Consider the following 25,881-nt stretch of genomic DNA (forward strand, 5'->3'; position numbering starts at 1 on the left):
TTAACCATTCAAAGCTCTCACTGATGGAAGGAGGTTTTGGCTCAAAATGTCACGATACATGGCCCCATTCATTCTTTTCTTAACACGGATCAATCGTCCTGTCCCCTTAGCAGAAAAACAGCCCCAAAGCATGATGTTTCCACCCCCATGCTTCACAGTAGGTGTGGTGTTATTGGGATGCAACTCAGTATTCTTCTTCCTCCAAACATGACGAGTTGAGTTTATACCAAAATGGATACATGGATGATACAGCAGAGGATTGGGAGAATGTCATGTGGTCAGATAAAACCAAAATATAACTTTATGTATATATATACATATATATATATATATATATATATATATATATATATATATATATATATATATATATATATATATATATATATATATATATATATATATATATATATATATATATCCATCCATCCATCCATTTTCTACCGCTTATTCCCTTTCGGGGTCACGGGGGGCGCTGGCGCCTATCTCAGCTACAATCGGGCGGAAGGCAGGGTACACCCTGGACAAGTCGCCACCTCATCGCAGGGCCAACACAGATAGACAGACAACATTCACACTCACATTCACACACTAGGGCCAATTTTAGTGTTGCCAATCAACCTATCCCCAGGTGCATGTCTTTGGATATATATATATATATATATATATATATATATATATATATATATATATATATATATATATATATATATATATATATATATATATATATATATATATATATGTAGGTGTGGGAAAAATCACAAGACTACTTCATCTCTACAGAACTGTTTCATGAGGGGTTCCCTCAATCATCAGGAGATTTTAATGGAAGCATTCACATACAATGGTTTATATAGGGCACAGAGTGGGTGGGTACAGGCAGGCGTAGGGTGTGGTGATTGGCCCATGTGTTACCTAGGAGGTGTTTCCGTCTGTGGCGGCATGTTGAAATGATTTCACTGCGCTGGTTGAGGGATGATAGATCTGGATGATATATAATAAACAGGCAAATTCTTGCATCCAGCACACCTTACAACAGTGGTAATAAAAGATGCAACCTATGCTTAAAAGAGAAACTGTTTATTATATATCATCCAGATCTATCATCCCTCAACAAGCGCAGTGAAATCATTTCAACATGCCGCCACAGACGGAAACACCTCCTAGGTAACACATGAGCCAATCACCACACCCTACGCCTGCCTGTACCCACCCACTCTGTGCCCTATATAAACCATTGTATGTGAATGCTTCCATTAAAATCTCCTGATGATTGAGGGAACCCCTCATGAAACAGTTCTGTAGAGATGAAGTTGTCTTGTGATTTTTCCCACACCTACATATTGCGCTCTACCACGGTATCGAGCACTATTCTCTGGATAATCCAATCAAGACATATATATATATATATATATATGTACCCCGCCTTCCGCCCGATTGTAGCTGAGATAGGCGCCAGCGCCCCCCGCGACCCCCAAAATAAGGGAATAAGCAGTAGAAAATGGAAATGGATGTTACATGTGCTTCCTCACATTAAATGGGGACTTTACCTTTAATTATTATTATAGAGGTTGCCCTGTAGTGGGTTCTTCGGACCACCACACACTGCCAAGAGAACCAGGAATTCAGTGGACAACACAGTTTTACTTTCATAAATGTCCAAAGGCTTTTGCTTTCCAGCAAACTGTCTTCCTCACCTGCTTCCGCTCAGCAGCACCTCCAACTCCAACTACTCGTCTCATCTCGGCTGTTGTTAATAAAGGCGACAGGTGATTAGATAACAAGGCCCACCTGGGCCATCTACGCACCTCTCGCTGTCCTCGAGGCCGGTCCTGACACACCCCGTTCCACGGCAGACCCGCAGGCCACGCCCCCCTCCACAATTATATTATTATTGAGCGCTCAGTTGAAGGTGCTGAAACAGCTGTGCGATGTAAATGACATCTATGTGCTGAATCTCCTGACCTTTAGGTTAAATTACCACATATTGTTTCACCTTTAAACGCTTTTCCCCCATTTTGATCAATCACCAATATGTAAAACTGTCTTAGAGTTTGAGTTTATTTCGAACATGCTTAAAATTACACAGTTTCCAGTTTCTCTTATCAACATGTTTGAAAAGGAGTAGGAAGAAGCAGAGCTTATTGAATCCTACCCCTTTTCCATTTCATAGGAGTTGCCAACACTTTTGTTCACTTCCTGTACTCAAATTATGCACAATATACTCCATAAGTACAAAGTGCAATAACTTTAAAAAATAAATAAATAAATAAATAATATGTGGAAAGAACTGCGATGAGGTGGCGACTTGTCCGCCTTTTGCCCGATTGTAGCTGAGATGGGCACCAGCGTCCCCCGCGACCCCAAAAGGGAATAAGCGGTAGAAAATGGATGGATGGATGTGGATAGAAAGTTCTAGAAAAGTAGAGTTTTTAGGACAAGCAGGAGATCCGGTACATCCCAGCAGGCACGAGATATTGATACAACGTTGATTATGCATCCATGTCCATTAAAACTGACTTCCAAACAACGTTGTAAAACAGTTATATTTGTAAATTGAGACAACGTTGATGTCCGTTGTTGGTGGGGAAACGACCACATTTCAATGCTCAAATCGACGTCACAGCCCAACAACGTTGATTAAACGTCATTGACAAGCATGTTGTTTGAACGGTATATTTGAGTCGCTCAACGTCATGATCTAGTTCAACGAGTTCTCAACAGTGTTTTCATGTCCTGTGCCAGCTGGGACATGCTTTTCACTGATCGATGGTTATAAGTAACCCACCTGTTTTCTGTCCTCTCGCGTCCATCAGAACCAGGCATGGCTGGGACCCCGTTCCGGGCCACCCAAATCTGGAGCAGCATCATCTCCTATCTCCACACTCACGTGAAGGTCAAGAGGCGGCGCCACAACCTCAAGTCCTATCACGACTGCTTCCTTGGCTCGGAGGCCGTGGACGCCGTGTTGACTCACATCACCTTGAACCGCTTCTTCGGCGACGAGGCGGTCCCTCGCCGCAAGGCCGTCCGTCTGTGTCAGGCCCTGATGGAGTCGAGGGTCTTTGAGCCGGTGGGCGTCAAAGTGTTCGGCAAGGAAAAGAAGCGGGCCACGTTCGAGGACAGCAGCTGTAGTTTGTACAGGTTCCTGAACTACGCCGGCGGCTCGTCGCCGCTGGGCAACATCAAGTCCACCTCCACTGCGACCATAGAGAGCGGATACGACTCTCCAGGCCTCTACAGGAACAAGAACAACTACAGTCCTTTATGTGAAAGGTAGGAATGGGATCCATTACCTCCCTGCTTGGAACTCAGCATCAAGGGTTGGAATTGGGGATTAAATCACCAAAAATGATTCCCGGGCACGGCCACTGCTGCTGCTCACTGCTCTCCTCACCTCCAAGGGGGTGAACATGGGGACGGGTCAAATGCAGAGTACACGTTTCACCACACCTAGTGTGTGTGTGACTATCAGTGGTACTTTAACTTTAACTTAACTACATAAATACTTCCAGAGTCAAAGCTACATCCAACATGGATGGCCAACTTTCAAAACTAGGCTTTAATACAGGGGATTTCAAACGCACGGCCCGCGGGCCTGAATAGGTTTTATCCGGCCCGTGGGATGAGTTTGCTAAGTATAAAAATGAACCAAAATTTTTAAATGAAAGAAACTGCTGTTCTAAATGTGTCCAATAGATGTCGCAATAGCAATTATTTGTATCTTTGTAGATTTGATTAGATTTTTATTAAGGATCACCATTAGCTGGTTGCCACAAAAACCCACTAGTCTTCCTGGGGTCCACAAACTCAATACAATTACAAGTAAAAGCATATAATTATGACTACACAATACAGAACATTTTTTTAAAAAGCATCAATAAAAAAACCAGCAAACAATTTACAGTCACAGAATTAAAATTACCATTGTAGATGATGCTACATATGTAAAAATAAAAATAAACCACAAGATAGTTAGTGCACCAGTCGAGGAAAATGAGCAAACTACATAATTAAACTCCTGTAATTTGATTTTGATATTATTTTGTTATCTTGATAGATTGAAATTTAACACAAATTAGTTGACTGATGGACATTATCATATAATTTATTCAGAAAGTCTAAATAACAACAAATAAAGATAGAATAATATTAACCGCAACATGCTAGTGTAAAAAAAACCCCAACAACAATATGATTTGTACAATTTCTGAATGTGCTTTTTCTGTTTTTTTAAAAATGAAACAATCTGAAGTTGTCTTTATTTTTAAGTTATCATGCCGTGATTTTACCACTTGGGAGTAGATTTTTCTCCATGTGGACCCCGATCTAAAATGAGTTTGACACACCTGCTTTAAATAGGATGATGACTGGAAAGAGTATGGTGAAAACAGAAAATAGTTAAAAAGATGTATTTTGTCGAATTATAATGAAATAACCACAATCCAAACAACACAAAGTAATCCTGTTTGAAATGTGACATTCCTCCAGAAAAGAGGTGCCCAGCTACTCCACTCACTCACCTGTCAGAAGAAGCAAAATGGTGGAGGACATGCTGAGAAATCTCAACCTGGACACGACCATCACCCCTCAGTTGATCAACCTGGGCCTCTCCCAGAAGCGTAAGTAGCAGTCTGAGCAAAAAACAACAGCAACAAATGGTGCAAAAGGTCACAGGTGCACTGTGTTGTGTGGTCTTTTGACCTCGCATGACCCCCCCCACAGTTGTCCATGAGGTGTGGCGCCAGCAGGCCGTGTGCAGGCTCCTGCAGCTCATCGAGCTCCCGCTGCTGGAGGACTTGCTGCAGGGAAAGGACGCGTCGCGCTCTTCCTTGTACGCCGAGGACAGCAACTCAGACCTGATGTTGACGTCCAGCTACTTGGACAGAGAAGTGCTTAAGGCCTTCAGCGAGGCGCAGTAAGTGCATGTAAACACGGAAGTTGCAGTGTTTTAACCATTTACTTTACCACCTGTAAAAATGTATATTAATATATTTACCACCTTAGTGTGTCCCTTAGTGTAATAACTCTCCCTAGTACAAAGATTTAAAAAGGGGGAGGGGATTGTGATGGAAACCATAGAGGCTCCTCAGGACTATGCAAGCAATTCAATTATTAGGGGAAAAAAGATCTGACAAAATATAGGCTAAAAAGTCTACATTTTAAGTAACAAATACTGAAAACTTGTGAAATTTTCCGTCCATGCAGCTAGATAATTTTACTTGATAAGGGGTCATAAATTAAAAGTTGTATATCTAGAAATTAGCAGGATTCTTAAAATAGAAAAAAAAGTTTTTCATTCCCTGAATTAAGCATCCTCAGGATGTTGCAGACTCTTTAAACAAGATGTTTCATTTGGGGAAAAGCAAAATATCCTATTTGAATAGGGATTTTGTAAATGTTAACATTTTTTAAATAAAATAAACAAAGTGTAATTATTCATTCTAAAATTCAGACAATGTTGGTTGAGGGGCGGGGTAGACCCTAGACCAGGGGTCCCCAAACTATGGCCAGCCAGCGTAAAAAATCTGGCCCGTGGGAAGTCCCAAGTTAATTTTTTTTTTTTTTCTTATTCTGTTCTTTCTAATTCAATTTATACTGGTTGTTACTCTCTGTGTCTCCTAGCCGTTCAGGCAAATAATTTTCCCATCGATAACGTGACATCATCGCACTCAGAATATGCATATGTATATATATATATATATATATATATATATATATATATATATATATATATATATATATATATATATAAATATATAAATATATGTATTATATCTATATATATATATATACATATATTATATGTGTATATATATATACAAAATATACATACATACATAATGTGGCTTGTCATGTTATTTTTGTTTGGGCCCGCCAAAAGGTGGCTAGCAAATGTCCTACATATTCATACTGACCTCTTTCCAGCTGCACAAGCATTGATGGCATGTCCACAAGGCTACACTGTAAATAAGTCCGTCAATTTTACTGTAAATACCTGTCAGTTTAGTTGCCAGAGATTTACCGCAAAATCATTAGTGGTACCATATTTCCATTTACAGTAATGCACACGTTAAAAAAACTGAACTTAAATTTTTACGGTAAAAAAGGAGCAGCTCAGTCGCCAGAATTTGGCGCCAAAAATAACAGTGGCACTGTTTTTAAATATGTAGTAATGCACTGTGAAAAAAAATTTACTTTAGGTTTTTGTCACAAAAAAGGCAGCTCAGTTGCAAAAATTATACCATAAAAATAACAGTGGTGCCATTTTTCAATTTGCATTTTTCAATACACTGTGAAAAAATGCCAATTGATTTTATGGTAAAATAAAATGGCAGCACAGTCACCAAAATGTTAACATAGTACAGTTTTTTCAATTTACAGTAAGTTGGTGTAAAAATCACTGTACATTTTACAATAATATTCTGGTAACTGAGCAGGAAAGTTTTTTTTAATCATAAAATCTGTTCTTTTTTTTACGGTCTGAATAATTGCGTTTTAAATTTGGGACCCCTGTTCCAGGGTAAGGTTGTGACTTTTCCACGCTCTGTAAAGAAGGGAAGTCCTACAATGAAAATCTAAACGCTTTGAAATGTAGCATCCTCCATACGTCTAATCTGTCTGGGTAAAGTTTATAAGCAATCGGATTAAATATCTAGGAAGAAAAAGTTCTAGAGCAACACCTGAAAATTGCGAAAATCTGCAGGAAATACCATACGTTCCGGACTACAACGCACACTTAAAATACTTTTTTTGCCTCAAAACTCGACAGTGCAGCTTATTACTTGGTGCGCCAAATGTAAGGAAAAAGTTTGGTTGAGCTTAGCCACATCGAAGCTATTTTATTTGGTACATGGTGTAATGATAAGTGTGACCAGTAGATGGCAGTCAAACATAAGAGATAAGTTTTGGCTGCTCTATGATGGCAATATGTCTCAAATAAACAACACCAACATTTTAAATGTTCCATTGAAAATACAGAACATTACACACGGCGCTCAAAAATCTATCAAAACGTTTTAGTATGACTTTGGTAAGTTCTGAAGCCGCACCGCTTGAAGGTTTGTGAGTGCCTTAAACATACGAGTATTATTATGGTGTGCGTGTATAAGGTAAAACATTATCTGCCGTTTTGTTTTGCAATATTATGCAAAAGCAACTTTTCTTACCTTCTGGTACCTGCTGATCTGTCTTTGGGATCTGTATAAGTCCTAAATAATTGCGCGCGTCCGATAAGATTCTTTTTTTTTCTCTATCTTCTTGTTTTGGGACATTCACCCTCCGGTGTTGCCATTTCGAATATAAAGTAGTGTAAAGTTCGTACTTATATCTGTCAGTAAACTCGCCATGAAAACACTAAATCATACCGGTGTAGTGAGTTTAAATTATTCACCCAAGGAACTTTAGTTATTAGAGTTCCGGTCGGACGGTTTTTCACGGGACACATTTCTTGTGTTGTTGCTGAGGAGATGCTGCCCCGTTATTGATTTAAGTAAAGTCTGAATGTCAATAAAACAGTTAGCTCCATCTTTGCACTCTTCTTCCACTCCCGTCCTTGCACGCTAAACCGCTACAGCAAAGATGACGGGGAGAAGACAGTTCCGAAGGTGAGCCACGTAAATAAGACCGCCCACAAAACGACGCATCCTGAAGCGTCTGTCAGAAAGCAACTTAAAGATGATCTGTAAAACATAATCTATGCAACATGTTGACCAAAGAACCACCATTACATGTTATGTAGACCACAAAGAAGTGTTTTACATTTACAAAAAAATAACATGACTCCTTTATTGCTCCCTATAGTCCGGTGCGCCTTTTGTGTGAAAAAAGATCGAAAATAGACCATTTACCGGCAGTGCGCCTTATATTCCAGTGCGACCTATGGTCCGGAAAATATGGTAACCTTTTATAATGTTTTGAGGTTGAAAATGTACATAAAATATGCTGAATTAGGCACAGGACTCTGTGACAATCTATACTACCTTATAATTATTGGTGGTATAAGGGTTAAAGGCCTACTGAAATGAAATTTTTTATTTAAACGGGGATAGCAGGTCCATTCTATGTGTCATACTTGATCATTTCGCGATATTGCCATATTTTTGCTGAAAGGATTTAGTAGAGAACATCTACGATAAAGTTCGCAACTGGAGAAAAGCCCTGCCTCTACCGGAAGTCGCAGACGAAGACTTCACATGTTTGATGGCTCCTCACATATTCACATTGATTTTAATGGGAGCCTCCAACAAAAAAGTGCTATTCGGACCGTGAAAACAACAATTTCCCCATTAATTTGAGCGAGGATGAAAGATTTGTGTTTGAGGATATTGATAGCGACAGACTACAAAGAAAAAAAGAAACGCGATTGCATTGGGACGGATTCAGATGTTTTTAGACACATTTACTAGGATAATTCTGGAAAATCCCTTATCTTTCTATTGTGTTGCTAGTGTTTTAGTGAGTTTAATAGTACCTGATAGTCGGAGGTGTACGTCCACGGGTGTCTTGACGCCAGTGTCTCAGGGGAGTAGACGGCAGCTTCATGGACGGCCCAAGCTCAGCTGATATCCGGTAAGAAGCGACTTTTTAACACAATTTTCTCACCGAAGCCTGCTGGTTGACTTTCCGTCGTGATTCATGTTCGCTTGACCCCGCTCTGATCCATAGTAAAGTTTCACCTCCAGGAATTTCAAACAACAAATCACCGTGTGTTTGTGTGGCTAAAGGCTAAAGCTTCCCAACTCCATCGTTCTACTTTGACTTCTCCAATATTAATTGAACAAATTGCAAAAGATTCAGCAACACAGATGTCCAAAATACTGTGTAATTATGCCGTTAAAGCAGACGACTTTTAGCTGTGTGTGTGCGCAGCGCTAATATTTTCTTAAAATCCGTGACGTCTTGCGTACGCGTCATCATTACACGACGTTTTCAAGACGAAACTCCCGGGAAATTTAAAATTGCAATTTAGTAAACTAAAAAGGCCGTATTGGCATGTGTTGCAATGTTAATATTTCATCATTGATATATAAACTATCAGACTGCGTGGTAGGTAGTAGTGGGTTTCAGTAGGCCTTTAATTCATCACTTGTGGTGCTGTTGCATGGTAAAAATCACTGTTTGGCCCGCGGACCATTGGCACATTTTTACTTTGGCCCTTGGAGACAAAATGTTTGGGCACCTCTGATTTAAAGTCTCCAATTATTGCACATTTTTGGATGGTGGCATGAAGCCGGTGAGCCCGGAAAAAACTTCACGCAGAGATGCCCAAACAAAAATTTGAACGCAGGTCTCCTGACTGACTCCATGCTAACCACTAGGCCACGGTGCAATCTACAAAATAGCTCAAACAAGCATATTTCTAGCCAAAAGTCAGGTGAAATCAGAGCGAAAATGCCGCATGGACCATGCCAACGTGGACCCGACTTAAACAAGTTGAAAAACTTATTCGGGTGTTACCATTTAGTGGTCAATTGTACGGAATATGTACTGAACTGTGCAATCTACAAATAAAAGTTTCGATCAATCAAGCGGAGAAAAAGTTCCATTAAGGATTTTGGTTAAAATTATTTCAAAATTCCTAAGACTGTTTATCATTGAGGGGAAAACGTTGTTAGAACAGACCAAAAACCTCCACATGTAATCAATGTGTGTGTTTTTGTAGCATGTGTGCTGCAATATTAAATAGTGAAAATAAACTAAATGAATAAATGTATCATATCCCATAGCAACCATATACAGTATCTTAAAGGCCTACTGAAACCCACTACTATCGACCACGCAGTCTGATAGTTTATATATCAATGATGAAATATTAACATTGCAACACATGCCAATATGGCCTTTTTAGTTTACTAAATTGCAATTTTAAATTTCCCGCGAGTTTCTTGTGGAAAACGTCGCGGAATGATGACGCGTATGCGTGACGTCACGGACTGTTAGGAAATATTAGCGCTGCACCACTAGCGGCTCAAAGTTGTCTGCTTTAATCGCATAATTATACAGTATTTTGGACATCTCTGTTGCTGAATCTTTTGCAATTTGTTCATTTAATAATGGAGACTATAAAGAACAATGCTGTTGGTGGAAAGCGGTGGATTGCAGCTGTCTTTAGCACCGTGACACAGCCAGTGTTTCTTTGTTTGTTGTGAAGCAGAGCGGTCAAGCAAACATGTTTTCTCTACGTCAACCAGCATGATTATGGATGGGGAAATTGTCATATATATCCTACCGGAGACATCAGTGGAATTATTTGTCGTCCTGCAGCAGCTGTCAAAAAAGGCAGCTGTGAGCTTGGCTCCTCGGCTTCTCTCTGAGACACTGCGTGTTCACCGCAGCCATCCGACCTCGAGGTATGTCTTTACAATCTTTAAAATCTCACTAAAACACTATTAAAACAATAAGCAGATAAGAGATCTTCCAGAAGTATCCTAGTAAATGTGTCTAATTACATCTGAAACGCTCACACTGCCGCCGCCCAGAGCCGTCGCTTTTTTTTTTTTTTTCTTTTCTAGTCCTTCACTATCAATATCCTATTTCACAAAGCTTTCATCCTTGCTCAAATTAATGGGGAAATTGTCGCTTTCTCGGTCCGAATTGCTCTTACTGCTGGTGGCTCCCATTAAAAACAATGTGAATATGTGTGGAGCCCTGCAACTCGTGACATCACGCGTACATACTTCCGGTAAAGGCAGGGCTTTTCTATTAGCGACCAAAAGTTGCAAACTTTATCGTCGATGTTCTCTACTAAATCCTTTAAGCTAAAATATGGCAATATCGCGAAATGATCAAGTATGACACATAGAATGGACCTGCTATCCCTGTTTTGTTGGAGCTAAACATTGCTGGACACCAGGGAATCATCATTTAAAAATATATCTAAATTTGACACACATTGACTTATAGATGACAGCAAAATATTTGGCTTGGAACTGCAAAAACAAATGTAATATTTTATATGTGTCACTGGAAAACAATTAACTTCCATCAGATAACATATAACACATAATGTGGGAGGAGGTGTAGCCAGCACTGTCTGTAGGAGTAAAAGTCACCGCCGCTGTCCGTGGTGCTGAGGACAAGCGCCATCGGGCAGTGCTGACGCGAGACACAGCTGGCAGGTGATTAGGTTTACAGGTGATACGTGTTAATCTAATCATCTGTTGTCTGTAAAAGTGAACAGCCGGGTGCAGGAGGGGGAGGAAGTTTGAAGAGAGACTGGAAAGTCCTGAAAGAAAACATAGTATTTGATTGTTGGTGTTGAAAAACATTAAACTTGTTGTGAAATCTGTACGCTTATGCATACATATTTGACAACAAGTGCATATCTGTGGAACCGCGAGACAGCGACCTCCACACATTGGTACCAACCAAATTCTGTCGGTACTACTGAGTATCGATTCACGTAAAATGCTGCCCTATTTCGATACCTTTGTTGCTCATGACGTCACAGCTGGTTGCAAATTTACCACAACGGCTCAAACACTTGGCGGGGAAACAATCACTCAAGCAGCGCTCAGAACCAGACAGCCTCTAGTTCAGTGGTTCTCAAACTTGTTTTACCAAGCACCACCTCAGAAAAAACTTGGCTACCGTACTGGCCAGAATTGAAATACAGTAGTGTAGAGGTTTACCTCTTGTGGTGGGTTCTCCTGACACCGACAGATCATTGGGAGCCCGGTAGACAGTTTGAATCAAGTCTTTTATTGACATAAACCCCAGGGGGTGGCTTGCTTTCCAGCAATATATGTTTGACTTTTCAGTCCGGCGTGTCTCTCTCTGTGCGTGTCCGTGCGTCTGCTCACCAGCAACTCCAACTCCAACCACGTGTCTCGGACCAGCTGCTGCTAATAAGGGCGACAGGTCATTTAATAACAAGTCCCAGCTGGGCAATCCACTCACCTGCCGCTGGCATCAAGGACGGTCCTTACACACCCCGCTCCGCGGCAGGCCCGCAGGCCACGCCCCCCTCCACAAGTTGCATAGTAAACCCAAATATGTAATAAAAAACAAGGCAGAAGTTTTATTAAACCATATATATATATATATATATATATATATATATATATATATATATATATATATATGTATATATATATATATATATATATATATATATATATATATATTGCCCACTGTAAAATTACGCTCAGTTTGAACAGTAACATTGTGTTTGAATATAGTAAAATAAAACACTACTTTAATCAAGTGATTATTTGGCATAACACTAGGTAATGTTGCAATTTTGAATGCCAACAAAGCAAGTATGCCTCATAAAAAGCATTCGGACGTAATATAAGGCCGCACCAAAATGTGCTGTCTTGATGCTAATTTATATTTTATTTGCCACAGACATGCTACTGATCAGCATCAATGATTTTACATGGCAATTTCAACAACTCCAAATTTGGTAATAAAAACTAAAATACACGTTAAAATAAAACAGCTGGTTTGTAATAAGTACAATTTGTACAGTATAAACATATTTTGGGCACAACATAAGGCTAGCCTGGCACATTCAGCTCATGGCAAAGACTATTTCGTAGCTAGGCAACACATTGCATGCAGTTGCAATTGGATGCTTGACGACAGCGGTGTAAAGGCTGCAAAGTCTACTATATAATACTTGCAAATGAGACTCAGAAATGTCAAAAGAAAACAAGACAGCACAGTTATCATAATAGCTAATTTTTGATTGAATGGTACATTAAAAAATAGATTTATTCATAAATGATAAATATGTTGTAGAGGTCGCCCTCTAGTGGGTTCCTCGGACCACCACACACTACCACAAGAGCCCGGATCAGGGGTACAACCCTGTTTTTTTTTTCATCAATTAGTGAAAGATTTTTGCTTTCCAGCAAAATGTCTTTCCTGCATCTGTCTCTCTCTCTCTCTGGCTCCCACTCCAACTCCAACTCCAACCCCGTCTCTCGTTTCGGCTGCTGCTAATAGTACCTGATAGTTGGAAGGGTGTCTCCACGGGTGTTGACGCGGTGTTGAGGCGACAGGTGATTGGATATCAAGGCCTACCTGGGCCATCCAGTGAGTGGATGGCCCAGGTGGGCCTTGTTATCCAATCACCTGTCGCTGTCTTCGAGGTCGGTCCTTGCACACTACGGTCTGCGGCAGGCCCGCAGGGCACACCCCCCTCCGCACATGTATTATCGATTCCCAGGTTCCAGGAATTGGTAGCGTATGGATTCAAATGTAAAGGTACACGTCCCTATGCACAAACGAGTCCAACGTTGTCTTTCATGGTTCATTGATACTTTTTTTATTAGTAGATTGCACAGTACAGTACATATTCCGTACAATTGACCACTAAATGGTAACACCCGAATACGTTTTTCAACTTGTTTAAGTCGGGGTCCACGGTAATAAATTCATGTCCCAACCAGATGGAAATAAATGACATGAAAACACGCTGCATCAGGGTAGCTGCTGCTAACATGAACAAGAACCATTTTGAATGTTTGCCCACCAAGTGTAAACAGGAAGTGTCAGCAATACAATGTTTTTATAATCATCATCATGTTGGTCATTCCCTCCTAACTGTCCCTCAGTGAAGATGAGTGGATGTCTGGGGCGGTGGACTGTCTGGAGTTTCTCCCTGATGAACAAGTGGTCCTGGTCAGTCGAGGTTTGGCAGGCCGCGCCGGCGACCTGGTGCGGTGTAAGAGGCTGCTCTACGACGTGCTGGCTCAGCATTACGCTCGAGCCGACCAGCCGCCTCTGCTTAGCAACCACGTGTTGGACATCCATTCGGGCATCTCGGAGCTTCTAGGTGAGAAGATCTGGGACCTAGATTCTAGGTGGTGTTTATCTTTTTTACAAGATGTCTCTTCCCCGTCGCCTCATACTGATCATCGTTTTATGTGCTGTTAGTGAACGGTAAGTTGGAGCAAGCTTTGGAGGCCTTGCAGCTCACCCTGAAGCTGCAGGACTCTCGCAGCATGGAGGAGCTTCGACGGCTGCTGAGGTTCATGGCTGTCGCCGGCAAAACGCAGGACATCAAACTGCACAAAGAGGTGTGTGTGTGTGTGTGTGTGTGTGTGTGCGTGCGTGTGTGCGTGCGTGTGTGTGTGTGTGTGTGTGTGTGTGTGTGCGTGTGTGTGTGTGTGTGTGTGTGTGTGTGTGTGTGTGTGTGTGTGTGTGTGTGTGTGTGTGTGTGTGTGTGCGTGCGTGCGTGTGCGTGTGCGTGTGTGTGTGTGTGTGTGTGTACACTTGTATTTCTACCCTTCTTGAGTACCTTCCATATGAGGACCGGTAAACAAGTTAGGACATAAATCATGGTCCCAATACGGAAAAAACATCTCATCTAATAGAGAATGTCTCATTTGCACCCCTGGTGGTGAAATCTATCAACATTAGGGTGGTGTCAAAAAGAAGGGGTATTTCAAATTGACTGTGTGTCGGTTTTAAAAGTGCTCCCCTTCTGGTCAACATATGAAATAACAAGTGTGTGTAAAAATTTAAAGTGTGTCATTTGCACCCCTGGTGGTGAAATCTATAAACATTAGGGAGGTCCCAAAAAGGAGGGATTTTTTCAAACTGACTTTGTGTCGGTTTTAAAAGTGCTCCCCTCTGGTCAACATATGAAATAACAGGTATGTGTAAGACATTGAAATGCGCCCCCTTTGGCCACAGTTTATTAAAAAAAAAAAGAAATATATGTATATAGAGACATACTGCAATAAGTTCAAGTAAATAATGAAGATTAAACCCCCAATTACAAACAAAAAAAAAAAGAAAAAATTAACTGATAGCAGTCTTTTTCTCACAATTTGTCGACTTTTTTCTTATAAAATTGGGAACAATTTCTCATATTTCTGTTTCTGCAATAATGCAATATGTTGTCTTAAAATATCATATTTTAATGTAAAACTATTATTTTACATTACATTTTAGTGCAAAATGGCTACATTTGTCATATGAAATTCTAACTTTTATCACAATATTGCCAATTTTTTTGTTGTTCTTGTAAAATAGTGAAATTTTTTGAGTAAAATGATGACTATTGTCATAACTTTGCCAAGTACAATTCCGATTATTATTATAATACTGCTAAAATGTAAAAAAAAATCTTATGAAATTGTGACTTTTGTTGAGTAAAATTACAACTCAATTCACAAAATTGCCAAAATTTTAAGCGTTTTCTTGGGAAATTGCAACTGTTTTTGAGTAAGATTCAAACTTTTATCAAAATACTGCTAAAATTCAAAATTTTTCTCGTGAAATTCCAACTCATTTTTCTAAACAAGCTTTTTTTATATTTGCATCATAAGTATATATTATTAATGTTTAAATACAAATCTTTATATATCTAGAAAGGGTGGTCATAAAGAGGTAGGCATTTTTCGGAGGTCTCAAGAAGGCAACAAATACAAGAATGTGTGTGAGTGTGTGTGTGTGTGTGTGTGTGTGTGTGTGTGTGTGTGTGTGTGTGTGTGTGTGTGTGTGTGTGTGTGTGTGTGTGTGTGTGTGTATTACCGGCGAAGCCACATTACAACAGTACCTCAATCACTGAAATTAATCAAAATCAATTTATTCCATGCTGAGACCCACCAAAATAGTAGAATTTTAACATGTAACATGCCTTTTACAAAAAAAAAAAACGGATGGCTGGATAAGAAATCAGGTGATACCCTAATACCGTACTGTGCAATACGTCCGACACTGATTGTTATTTATTACTCCGGTACTCTTGTCTTGTTCTGTATATTGTACAGTATTTTGTATTTCTATAGTGTTTCGTATATTGTACAGGAATGCTTATTGTTTTTATTGGATAGTAGTCTGTTTATTTCAGTTGTTTGTTTTTCCTTTATTACCTGTTGTGTTATTTATTTTTACCCCATATTTGTTCCCACTAATATTGGAATTATGCCCGTCAGCGAAGAAAAATCCACTAATTAGCCGCACTGTTTTATAAGCCGCAGGGTTCAAATTGTAGGAAGAAGTTAGCGGCTTGTAGTCCGAAATTTACTGTATTTAGAAAGTCATAAAATGTTTTTTTTTTGCGTTCAAGCTATGAAATATTATATGATACATGAAATAATTCATTTATCGCGGTCATGTCTGGAACCAATTAACAGCGGTAAACGAGGTATTGCTGTACAATATAATGTAGTACTAACAACGATAGTAATTTTACAATGTAACGTAATAATATTCAGCATTTATCTTGGCGAGTGGACTTCTACGGTATTGCCTTCCAAAAAGCCGCTTCTCCGTCAAACACACCAGTAGCGGAGTTTTCCTACTTTCATGAATAAATTTCTGCCCTTGAGGCATTATTTTAACATTCTTGGCAGGTGATGGACTCGTTCCGCTTCAGTACAGTGCAGACTAGCACCGTAGACTTGGGACTGGAGAGTGGCTGTGCCAGCAACCAGAGGGTTTCTGGTTCAATCCCCACCTTCTACAATCCTAGTCACGTCCGTTGTGTCCTTGAGCAAGACACTTCACCCTTGCTCCTGATGAGTCATGGTTAGGGCCTTGCATGGCAGCTCCCACCATCAGTGTGTGAATGTGTGTGTGAATGGGTGAATGTGGAAATAGCGTCAAAGGACTTTGAGTTCCTTAAAAAGGTAGAAAAGCGCCATACAAGTACTGTATACCCCATAACGAGCAGCTACAAGCTAAGGCTAAAGAGTGAAACCAGATGTTTTGGGCGGATCTTACCGGGTTCAGCGGATGTTTTTAACTCTAAGTTTTGCTTGTAACTTACAGCTCTTATCTCAAAACACTCTTAAGTTGAGGCACCACTGTAACTTCATTGGCGGAGTTGTTGACCAACCACACGCGCTCTCCTCAGATCGAGAACCGCATGGCAGTGAAGAGGTCGTTCTCCAGCGCCATCGTCTACAGCAGGAGACTCTCCAAGGGCAAAGTGGACCTGATGGTTCTGTTCATGATGGACAACCACTGTGACCTGTTCAAAGTGAGTCTTCTGCGTGTGCGTCAGAGCACGATAAGCATCACGCTCTCAGCGAGAGCATGTTTCAGACCACGATAACAGGCTGTTTACGCGGGTTTGAGCCCCGCAGCCACATCAGGAGCTGCTTAAAACAGGTTCCATAAAACTCGATGCATCTGTCTGCCTAGAAGCAAACAAGAAAAAAAGAACTTCCTAACAGGAAGGAGGCAGTAAGTTACGTAAGAGAGATGCAGTGGGAGCCAATATAATAATACCGCTTTTGTCTGTGCTCCTTTTTAATATTTCCATCCTGCCTTCACTGACTACACACACATTGGACACTTGCACACTGTATTTAACGCATCTAATGATATATTTATTATTGTAATGTATTACTAATAAAGCCTTAGAATTATAGTGTTTTTTAAGGTACCAAATAGTATTAAATAGTGGTAAAACGAAAACATGATTGTCATGTTTTGTGGTCACGTTCTGTTTGGTTTTGGACTCATTGTGCACTCTTGTTTGTTTTCGTCACCATGACAACTCATTAGTTTTCACCTGTCATGTCACGCACCTGATTCACTTGGACTCACCACAGCACTATTTAAGCCTGCAGTTGCCAGGCAGTAAGACTGGCGACATCACCCTCTACACACCCTTGTTATCCATGCTGACGATCCATGCTCTTTTCTCGTTCCAAGTTTTCGTTATTCATGCCATAGTTTGCAAGTTTTGTTTTATGTCCATGGTTTACGTTATAGTAATAGTTTTTTTTTTCTTAGCCAAGTTTTGTACCTCCGCTGTGAGCGCCTTTCGTTTGTTCCTTTTTTTTTTTTTTTGTTAAAATTAAAAGATGTCATTACCTTCACGCCATGTCCGGTCCAGTCGATTTGCACCACCGGAAAACAAACCGCACCATAGTCATACTTGCCAACCCTCCCGGATTTTCCGGGAGACTCCCGAAATTCAGCGCCTCTCCCGAAAACCTCCCGGAAGAAATTTTCTCCCGAAAATCTCCCGAAATTCAGCCGGAGCTGGAGGCCACGCCCCCTTCAGCTCCATGCTGACCTGAGTGGGGACAGCCTGTTTTCACGTCCGGTTTCCCACTATATAAACAGCTTGCCTGCCCAATCATGTTACAACATCTACAGATTTGAATAAAAAACTGCACACACAAGGAGACGAAGCAGAAGAACGAGGAAGTTACATGCATGGCGACGCCGTCTGTAATAGAGTGGACTATGTTGTCTGTTGCCATCTCCTAGTGAATGTTTGCTATAGCGTTATGGGGTTCCTTTTTTATTGGCCAACGATTTACGTGGTGTTGGGCACCTGACGGCAAGTGAGGGAGTCTGTTCTGAAGCCCACAGTAAAGAGACAAAACTTCATCACCTCGCCTGGTTATTGAGTACAGTTATTAAAACAACTGTGTTTTTATTACTGTGTATTTGATAGGTGCCATCTGAAGTTCAACTATTTCTTTTATTTATATATATAATAAAATAAATTATATAGCTAGAATTCACTGAAAGTCAAGTATTTCATGGGTAGGCATATTATTATTATTAATTAGTATAAACATTTCAGGATCAGGATACGGCCTAAAAACTATATTTCGATATATATTGAAGCCCATCCATCCATCCATCCATCCATCCATTTTCTACCGCTTATTCCCTTTCGGGGTCGCGGGGGGCGCTGGCGCCTAGCTCAGCTACAATCGGGCGGAAGGCAGGGTACACCCTGGACAAGTCGCCACCTCATCGCAGGGCAATATATTGCAGCCTCCTGCCATAATTACGATATATTATTTGGCATATACAATAATAGAATTATTTGAAAACTTTTACAAAGACTTTTATAAAGAATTTGGCTGCTGACATCTGCTGTAATATATAGCGTCATTTATGATCGTATTAGAAAAGCGCTATACAAGTACAACCCATTTATTTATTTATTCATTTATTATTTTCCCAAAACTATTATTAATATACTTGCTAATTTAGTGTTGATATCTGATTACTTCCTGTTGTAACATGGTTCTATCTACACTTATGTTAAAATGCAATAAGCCCTTATTCTTTTTGTTGTGTGGATATTTTACATGAATTGTTGGCGATACTACAAATTTGAGTATCGATCCGATACCAAGTAGTTACACGGGCAATATTGGCCATATAAATACTGATACTTCACATTTTCATACTCATTAAATGATAACATTTTTGATCACAACTGTAATCCGACAATATCAGTTAATATTTACATAATTGCAAACGGTAGAAAATGGATGGATGGATAATCACCCTGTTTTACATACAAAATATATCAAAAATTCGATACTTCAAAATAACTAAATACCATCGGTTCTTATTTTGCGATTATAAAAAAATATCCATCCAACCACCGTAGTATCAAGCTAATTCTGATACTGTGCTTGGTATTGATACTATCGCTATCTGTATCAATCTGCTCACCTTTGTTTGCGTTCTCTCTAGCTTAGCAGTTAGAGGCGCTCCTACAATCTGTTTTGTAGCATGCTCAGCTATTCCTCGTCTTCAGGTCCTCCAGTGATAGTGATACTTGTAAGAAACGTAGTTGATTTGCCGCTATCGAGGTGAGGATTAGTGATTTAGAAGTTGCACTGTGGAGGGGCAATAGCCATTAGCAAGGACACTGCGTTTTGTTTAGGATGTCTTTGCCAGAATGTGTCAATAACATGCATTATTAGGATATAACGATAGTCTTAAAAGCTCTAACTTCGGCCAAATCCATATCTAACTCCTAGGTTTCTATTACCTCCACAAGATGGCAGTATTTTTATTTGAAGTATTTACTGTACATACCCCTGGCAAAAAGAGAGACTCAACAAACTTGGAGGGTGTTCATTCAGTTGTGTCATCTTGTAGAACAAAGAAGTTAGCACACATGACACAAAAGCTTTAGTCATTTTAAATGGCAGCTTTCTGGCTTTAAGAAACACTTAAAGAAATCAAGCTAATAAATTGTGGTTTCATTTTTAGATCAAGCACAGTTCAAAATATGGAATTACTAAATTCTGTGAGAAAATAATACGGAATCATGAAAAACAAACAAACCAACAACAGTACAGCAAACCAATATTACTTTGTTGCACTACTTTTGGGTTTTATAGCAGCTTGCAGTCTTAGAAGCATGGCTTTAACGAGAGACAAACAGTACTCTTCATCAGTCTTGCTCCAACTTTCTCTGATTGCTCTTGTCAGATCAGCTATGCAGGCTGGAGTCTTGACATTAACCATTTTCTTCAATTCTCACTTTAGATTTTCAATCGGGTTGAGATCCGGACTGTTTGCAGGTCATGATGTTGACCTTACTTACGCATCTTTCTTCAAGGGAAGTTTTCAGTTTTGCTCTATGGAAAATTGCAGTGATATCTTAAACATGATGTCATCATTCCCAAACATTGTTTCAACTGAAGGAATATGAAGTGTCCAAAATGTGCATATATTTGAGATGAAATGACAGCCATCTCCCCAGTGCCATTACCTGACCTGCAGCCCCGTATTATCAATGACTGTGGAAATGGGCACGTTTTTCTTCAGGAAGTCGTCTTCGTAAATCTCATTGGAACAACATCAAACAGAACGTTCTGCATCATTAACTTACCCAATGCAGATTCGCAATTCATCATTGACTATGACTTTCATCCAGTCATTGATAGTCCACAATTGCTTTTTCCTTAGCCCAATTAAACCTTTTTTTTCCTGTTTACATGTTTTACAATGGCTTTCGTTTAGCTTTTCTATATTTAAATCTCATTTCCTTCAGGCGTTTTCTGACGGAAGCTGACTCCAGTTTCGGCCCATTTGTTCTTCATTTGTTTTGCTGTGCATTTTCTGTTGTCAAGACATTTTGCTTTAAGTTTTATGTATTGACGCTTGATGTTTTCCTTGGTCTACCAGTATGCCTGCCTTTTAAATCCTTCATGTTTTTGTGACTTGGTCCAGACTGTGAACAGTCAACTTCTTTTTGCAACAATGCATGATGATAAGAAGTTTGATAATCCTCTCCTTGGTTTCAATTGACATTTATTGTGTTGGAGCCATGATTCATGTCAATCCACCTGGTGCAATAGCTCTCCAAGGTGTGAACCCTCCTTTTTAACTGCAGTCTAATGAACATATTATATATATATATATATATATATATATATATATATATATATATATATATATATATATATATATATATATATATATATATATATATATATATATATAGTGGACTTGGAGAAGGCATTCGACCGTGTCCCTCGGGAAGTCCTGTGGGGAGTGCTCAGAGAGTATGGGGTATCGGACTGTCTTGTGGCGGTCCGCTCCCTGTACGATCAGTGCCAGAGCTTGGTCCGCATTGCCGGCAGTAAGTCGAACACATTTCCAGTGAGGGTTGGACTCCGCCAAGGCTGTCCTTTGTCACCGATTCTGTTCATAACTTTTATGGACAGAATTTCTAGGCGCAGTCAAGGCGTTGAGGGGTTCCGGTTTGGTGACCACAGGATTAGGTCTCTGCTTTTTGCAAATGATGTGGTCCTGATGGCTTCATCTGACTGGGATCTTCAGCTCTCGCTGGATCGGTTCGCAGCCGAGTGTGAAGCGACCGGAATGAGAATCAGCACTTCCAAGTCCGAGTCCATGGTTCTCGCCCGAAAAAGGGTGGAATGCCATCTCCGGGTTGGGGAGGAGACCCTGCCCCAAGTGGAGGAGTTCAAGTACCTAGGAGTCTTGTTCACGAGTGAGGGAAGAGTGGATCGTGAGATCGACAGGCGGATCGGTGCGGCGTCTTCAGTAATGCGGACGTTGTACCGATCCGTTGTGGTGAAGAAGGAGCTGAGCCGGAAGGCAAAGCTCTCAATTTACCGGTCGATCTACGTTCCCATCCTCACCTATGGTCATGAGCTTTGGGTCATGACCGAAAGGATAAGATCACGGGTACAAGCGGCCGAAATGAGTTTCCTCCGCCGTGTGGCGGGGCTCTCCCTTAGAGATAGGGTGAGAAGCTCTGCCATCCGGGAGGAACTCAAAGTAAAGCCGCTGCTCCTTCACATCGAGAGGAGCCAGATGAGGTGGTTCGGGCAACTGGTCAGGATGCCACCCGAACGCCTCCCTAGGGAGGTGTTTAGGGCACGTCCAACCGGTAGGAGGCCACGGGGAAGACCCAGGACACGTTGGGAAGACTATGTCTCCCGGCTGGCCTGGGAACGCCTCGGGATCCCCCGGGAAGAGCTAGACGAAGTGTCTGGGGAGAGGGAAGTCTGGGTTTCCCTGCTTAGGCTGTTGCCCCCGCGAACCGACCTCGGATAAGCGGAAGATGATGGATGGATGGATATATATATATATATATATATATATATATATATATATATATATATATAAATACTGTATATATACATATATATATTTATATATATATATGTATATAGACATATATATATATATAATATATTTATGTGTGTTTGTGTGTGTGTATGTATATATGTGTGTATGTATATATGTCTATATATCTATATATATATATGTATACATCTATATATATATCTATACATATATGGATGTGTATATATATATATATAAATGTATATATGTATATTTATAGATGCATATATATATGTATGTATATACTGTATATATATAGATGTGTATATATATATACATATCTACATATATATATATATATATAGATGTGTGTATATATATATATATATATATATATATATGGATGTGTATATATATACATCCATATATATATATATATATATATATATATATATATATATATATATATATATATATATATATATATACACACACACACAAACATATAAAGTACAGGCCAAAAGTTTGGTTTGGACACACCCTCTCAATTTAATGCATTTTCTTTATTTTCATGACTATTTACATTGTACATTGTCCCTGAAGGCAACAAAACTTTGACACATGTGAAGTGAAAACACTTTTAGGTGACTACCTCTTGAAGCTCATTTAGAGAATGCCAAGAGTGTGCAAAGCAGTAATCAGAGCAAAAGGTGGCTATTTTTAAGAAACTAGAATATAAAACATATTTTTAGTCATTTCACCTTTTTTTTGTTACGAACATTACTCCACATGTGTTTTCATTCATAGTTTTGATGCCTTCAGTGACAATCTACAATCTAAATAGTCGTGGAAATAAATAATATGCATTGAATAAGAAGGTGTATATGTATACATATGTATGTATATACATATGTTATTTTTCTTCTTTTTTTTTTACTTGATCTATAAATGAAACCGTTAGTGACCACCATAGATGATTTTCTTGATTTATTTTAGTGTTTCTTAAAGCCACAAAGATGCAATCTAAAATGATTATAGTATTGTCTCATGTGTATTATGTGTTGTTGTTTTTTTCTACAAAATTAAACAACTGAATGAACATACTCCAAGTCTGGTGATTCCGCTTTCTAATGCACTCCAATGATTATTAAAGCTAAACAATTACATTTAATGTATACAGTATAATACGTCATTTTGAAAAGAAAAGGGAACATTGTAAAAATGTAAAATACAGTCTTATTTTCTGCCACCAGGTTCCTGTTTTGTTACACAAGATGGTGAGCGACAGATTAAAGAACATTGCAAATGGCAAGGAAACAGATGTCATAACAGGTATGCACATTTCACACTGTAATCATAATAATATTGATGATATCAACTGTCTGACTATGTGTGTTTAGGACTCACATATTGCAGCAGACAGAGCGGGGAAGCTTACACTAATGTAGAAAAAGACACGAAAGAGGAACTACGCTCCTTCCTGCAGACCATCCACGAGAATCCCACCCTGCCTCCCAAAGAAAAGCAACGCCTTCTCGGACAATTTTACAAAGGCCACCCGGACATTGTTGTGCAGTATTTTGGCAATAAGTTTTCCAGCATGAACATGGTGCTACATGACAATGTGATATAATGATGTGCAATTGAAGGTACGGATTGCCTTTCTGTAAATAGTCTGAAGAAATCCGGATTAAACTGTGATATTTTAGGGCATTTAAAAAAAAAAGTGAAATATTTATGCAGGACACGGACATGTGTTGTTCCTCCACTGGTAATATCAGTGCCTTTGCAATGGTTATGTTATGTTAACAATAAACAATGTGATGCAGACCAGCTGCGTCTGAGAAAACCTTCGGACGCAAATTTGAAAGTCTGATGTTGCGGTTTTGTAAACAGTCGGAGGGAGTCATAAGAATGTCCTCCCTGTGGGCATCGGAACCCCAAAAGCTTAGTTTCAGCTCAGTCATGTGGTCAGGGATGTTGTTTAAGGCTGCCTTGTTAGTAGGAGGCCACTAAAGCGTTCCCATGCTTGTTTGCAGGTTAAAAAAAATAAAAGTGGTATTTAGTCCACCAGTCAGGACACATACAAATATTTTTTGTACACGTTATCACATGCACGTTACATTTTATGGCAATAGAGTTGTGGTGCAAAAACACAGGAGAATCCTTTGCATGGAAGAGTGGACAAGTATTGTCAATGAGACTTAATGACGTCATTCTAGTTTGTAATGCATTCCGATACAATACCGATATTGGACCCGTGAGTGTTGATCCGATACGATACCAGCACAAATCAAACATGCTTTCATCATTTTTGCAGTGTGAGATGTGACAAAAGGTTTCATCCAATGGAATTAGTTCAACAGAGAACAACAGTAGATGTAAAAACTCCCAAATTTATTTCGTATTAATTTTCTGGGATGGATTTATGTTCCCTTTAAAGTGGTGTGGTAATTGTTTCTTGGTGACAACTACTGGCCACAATAATCCATTGAGATAAGCGCATGACGCGGTAAGTTGAATGATGCGGACACGTTTGTTACTGGATACTCTCTTTTCTGTCTTGGAGACTGTACAGTACAAGCCAAAAGTTTGGACAAACCTTCTCATTCACAACACAACATTGATGAAGCAAGAAACTCACTAATAAGCCCTGATAAATTGCACCTGTGATGTGAAAACCATTTAAGTTGACTGCCTTTAGAAGCCCATTGAGAGAATGCCAAGAGTGTGCAAAAAAGTAATCAGAGCAAACGGTGGCTATTTTGAAGAAACCATAAAACATGTCTGCAATGAGGTGGCGACTTGTCCAGGGTGTACGCCGCCTTCCGCCCGATTGTAGCTGAGATAGGCACCAGCGACCCCCAAGGGGATAAGTGGAAGAAAATGGATGGATGGCATAAAACATGTTTTTAGTTATTTCCCCTTTCTTTGTTAATACATAACTCCACATGGGTTCATTCATAGTTTTGATGCCTTCAGTGACAATCTGCAATGTAAATAGTCATGAAAATAAAACAAACGCAATGAATGAGAAGATTTGTCCAAACTTTTGGCCTGCACTGTATATGTACCGTAAGTAAAAGGCAACTATACTCATTTGACATTTGTCTACATTGACAAATGTCACGTTTTAGACTGCAATATTGTTCAATAAAGGGCACTAATTACATATTTCTAGCTGGTGTGCTATTGTGTGCTTAGCTGTTGTGTAGCTGCTCGCTCCACGTGGTCTACAGGCCACCTTGTTTATTTTTTGTAAATTAATTGACTAAAATACAAGAACAGGGTTTCCGCAAGTCATTAAAAAAGCATTTAAAGGATTTAATGCTTAAATGATATTACTAAACATTAAAACATGTATTAATAATATTTAATGCTGGGAAATCACACATGCTGTTAGCCAATCACAAGTCGGCGAATACTGCGATGAGGTGGCGACTTGTCCAGGGTGTACCCCGCCTTCCGCCCGATTGTAGCTGAAATAGGCGCCAGCGCCCCCCGCAACCCCAAAAGGGAATAAGCGGTAGAAAATGGATGGATGGAAGTCGGCGAATAAAGGCAGGCAGTAGTTTACAATTTTTTCAATTTCTATTTGAC

At 39.7% G+C, this 25,881-nt stretch overlaps 1 protein-coding gene across 2 annotated transcripts in view; it reads left to right on the top strand.

The window, feature by feature from the left end:
* The window catches only part of depdc7a (DEP domain containing 7, paralog a), a 39,606-nt gene extending 14,153 nt beyond the window's left edge, over positions 1 to 25,453 (top strand). For both annotated transcript variants that reach the window (XM_061880597.1, XM_061880589.1), the window contains exons 2-9: positions 2,820 to 3,279; positions 4,495 to 4,625; positions 4,729 to 4,921; positions 13,569 to 13,789; positions 13,891 to 14,033; positions 16,823 to 16,948; positions 23,535 to 23,613; positions 23,682 to 25,453. In XM_061880597.1, coding sequence (XP_061736581.1) covers positions 2,828 to 3,279; positions 4,495 to 4,625; positions 4,729 to 4,921; positions 13,569 to 13,789; positions 13,891 to 14,033; positions 16,823 to 16,948; positions 23,535 to 23,613; positions 23,682 to 23,914 — 1,578 coding nt within the window. In that variant the 5' untranslated portion in view covers positions 2,820 to 2,827 and the 3' untranslated portion in view covers positions 23,915 to 25,453. The remainder of the gene's footprint in view (positions 1 to 2,819; positions 3,280 to 4,494; positions 4,626 to 4,728; positions 4,922 to 13,568; positions 13,790 to 13,890; positions 14,034 to 16,822; positions 16,949 to 23,534; positions 23,614 to 23,681) is intronic.
* The last annotated feature ends 428 nt before the right edge of the window (positions 25,454 to 25,881 follow it).

Source organism: Nerophis ophidion, linkage group LG02 (assembly GCF_033978795.1).
Source record: "Nerophis ophidion isolate RoL-2023_Sa linkage group LG02, RoL_Noph_v1.0, whole genome shotgun sequence".
Classification (NCBI taxonomy): Eukaryota; Metazoa; Chordata; class Actinopteri; order Syngnathiformes; family Syngnathidae; genus Nerophis; species Nerophis ophidion.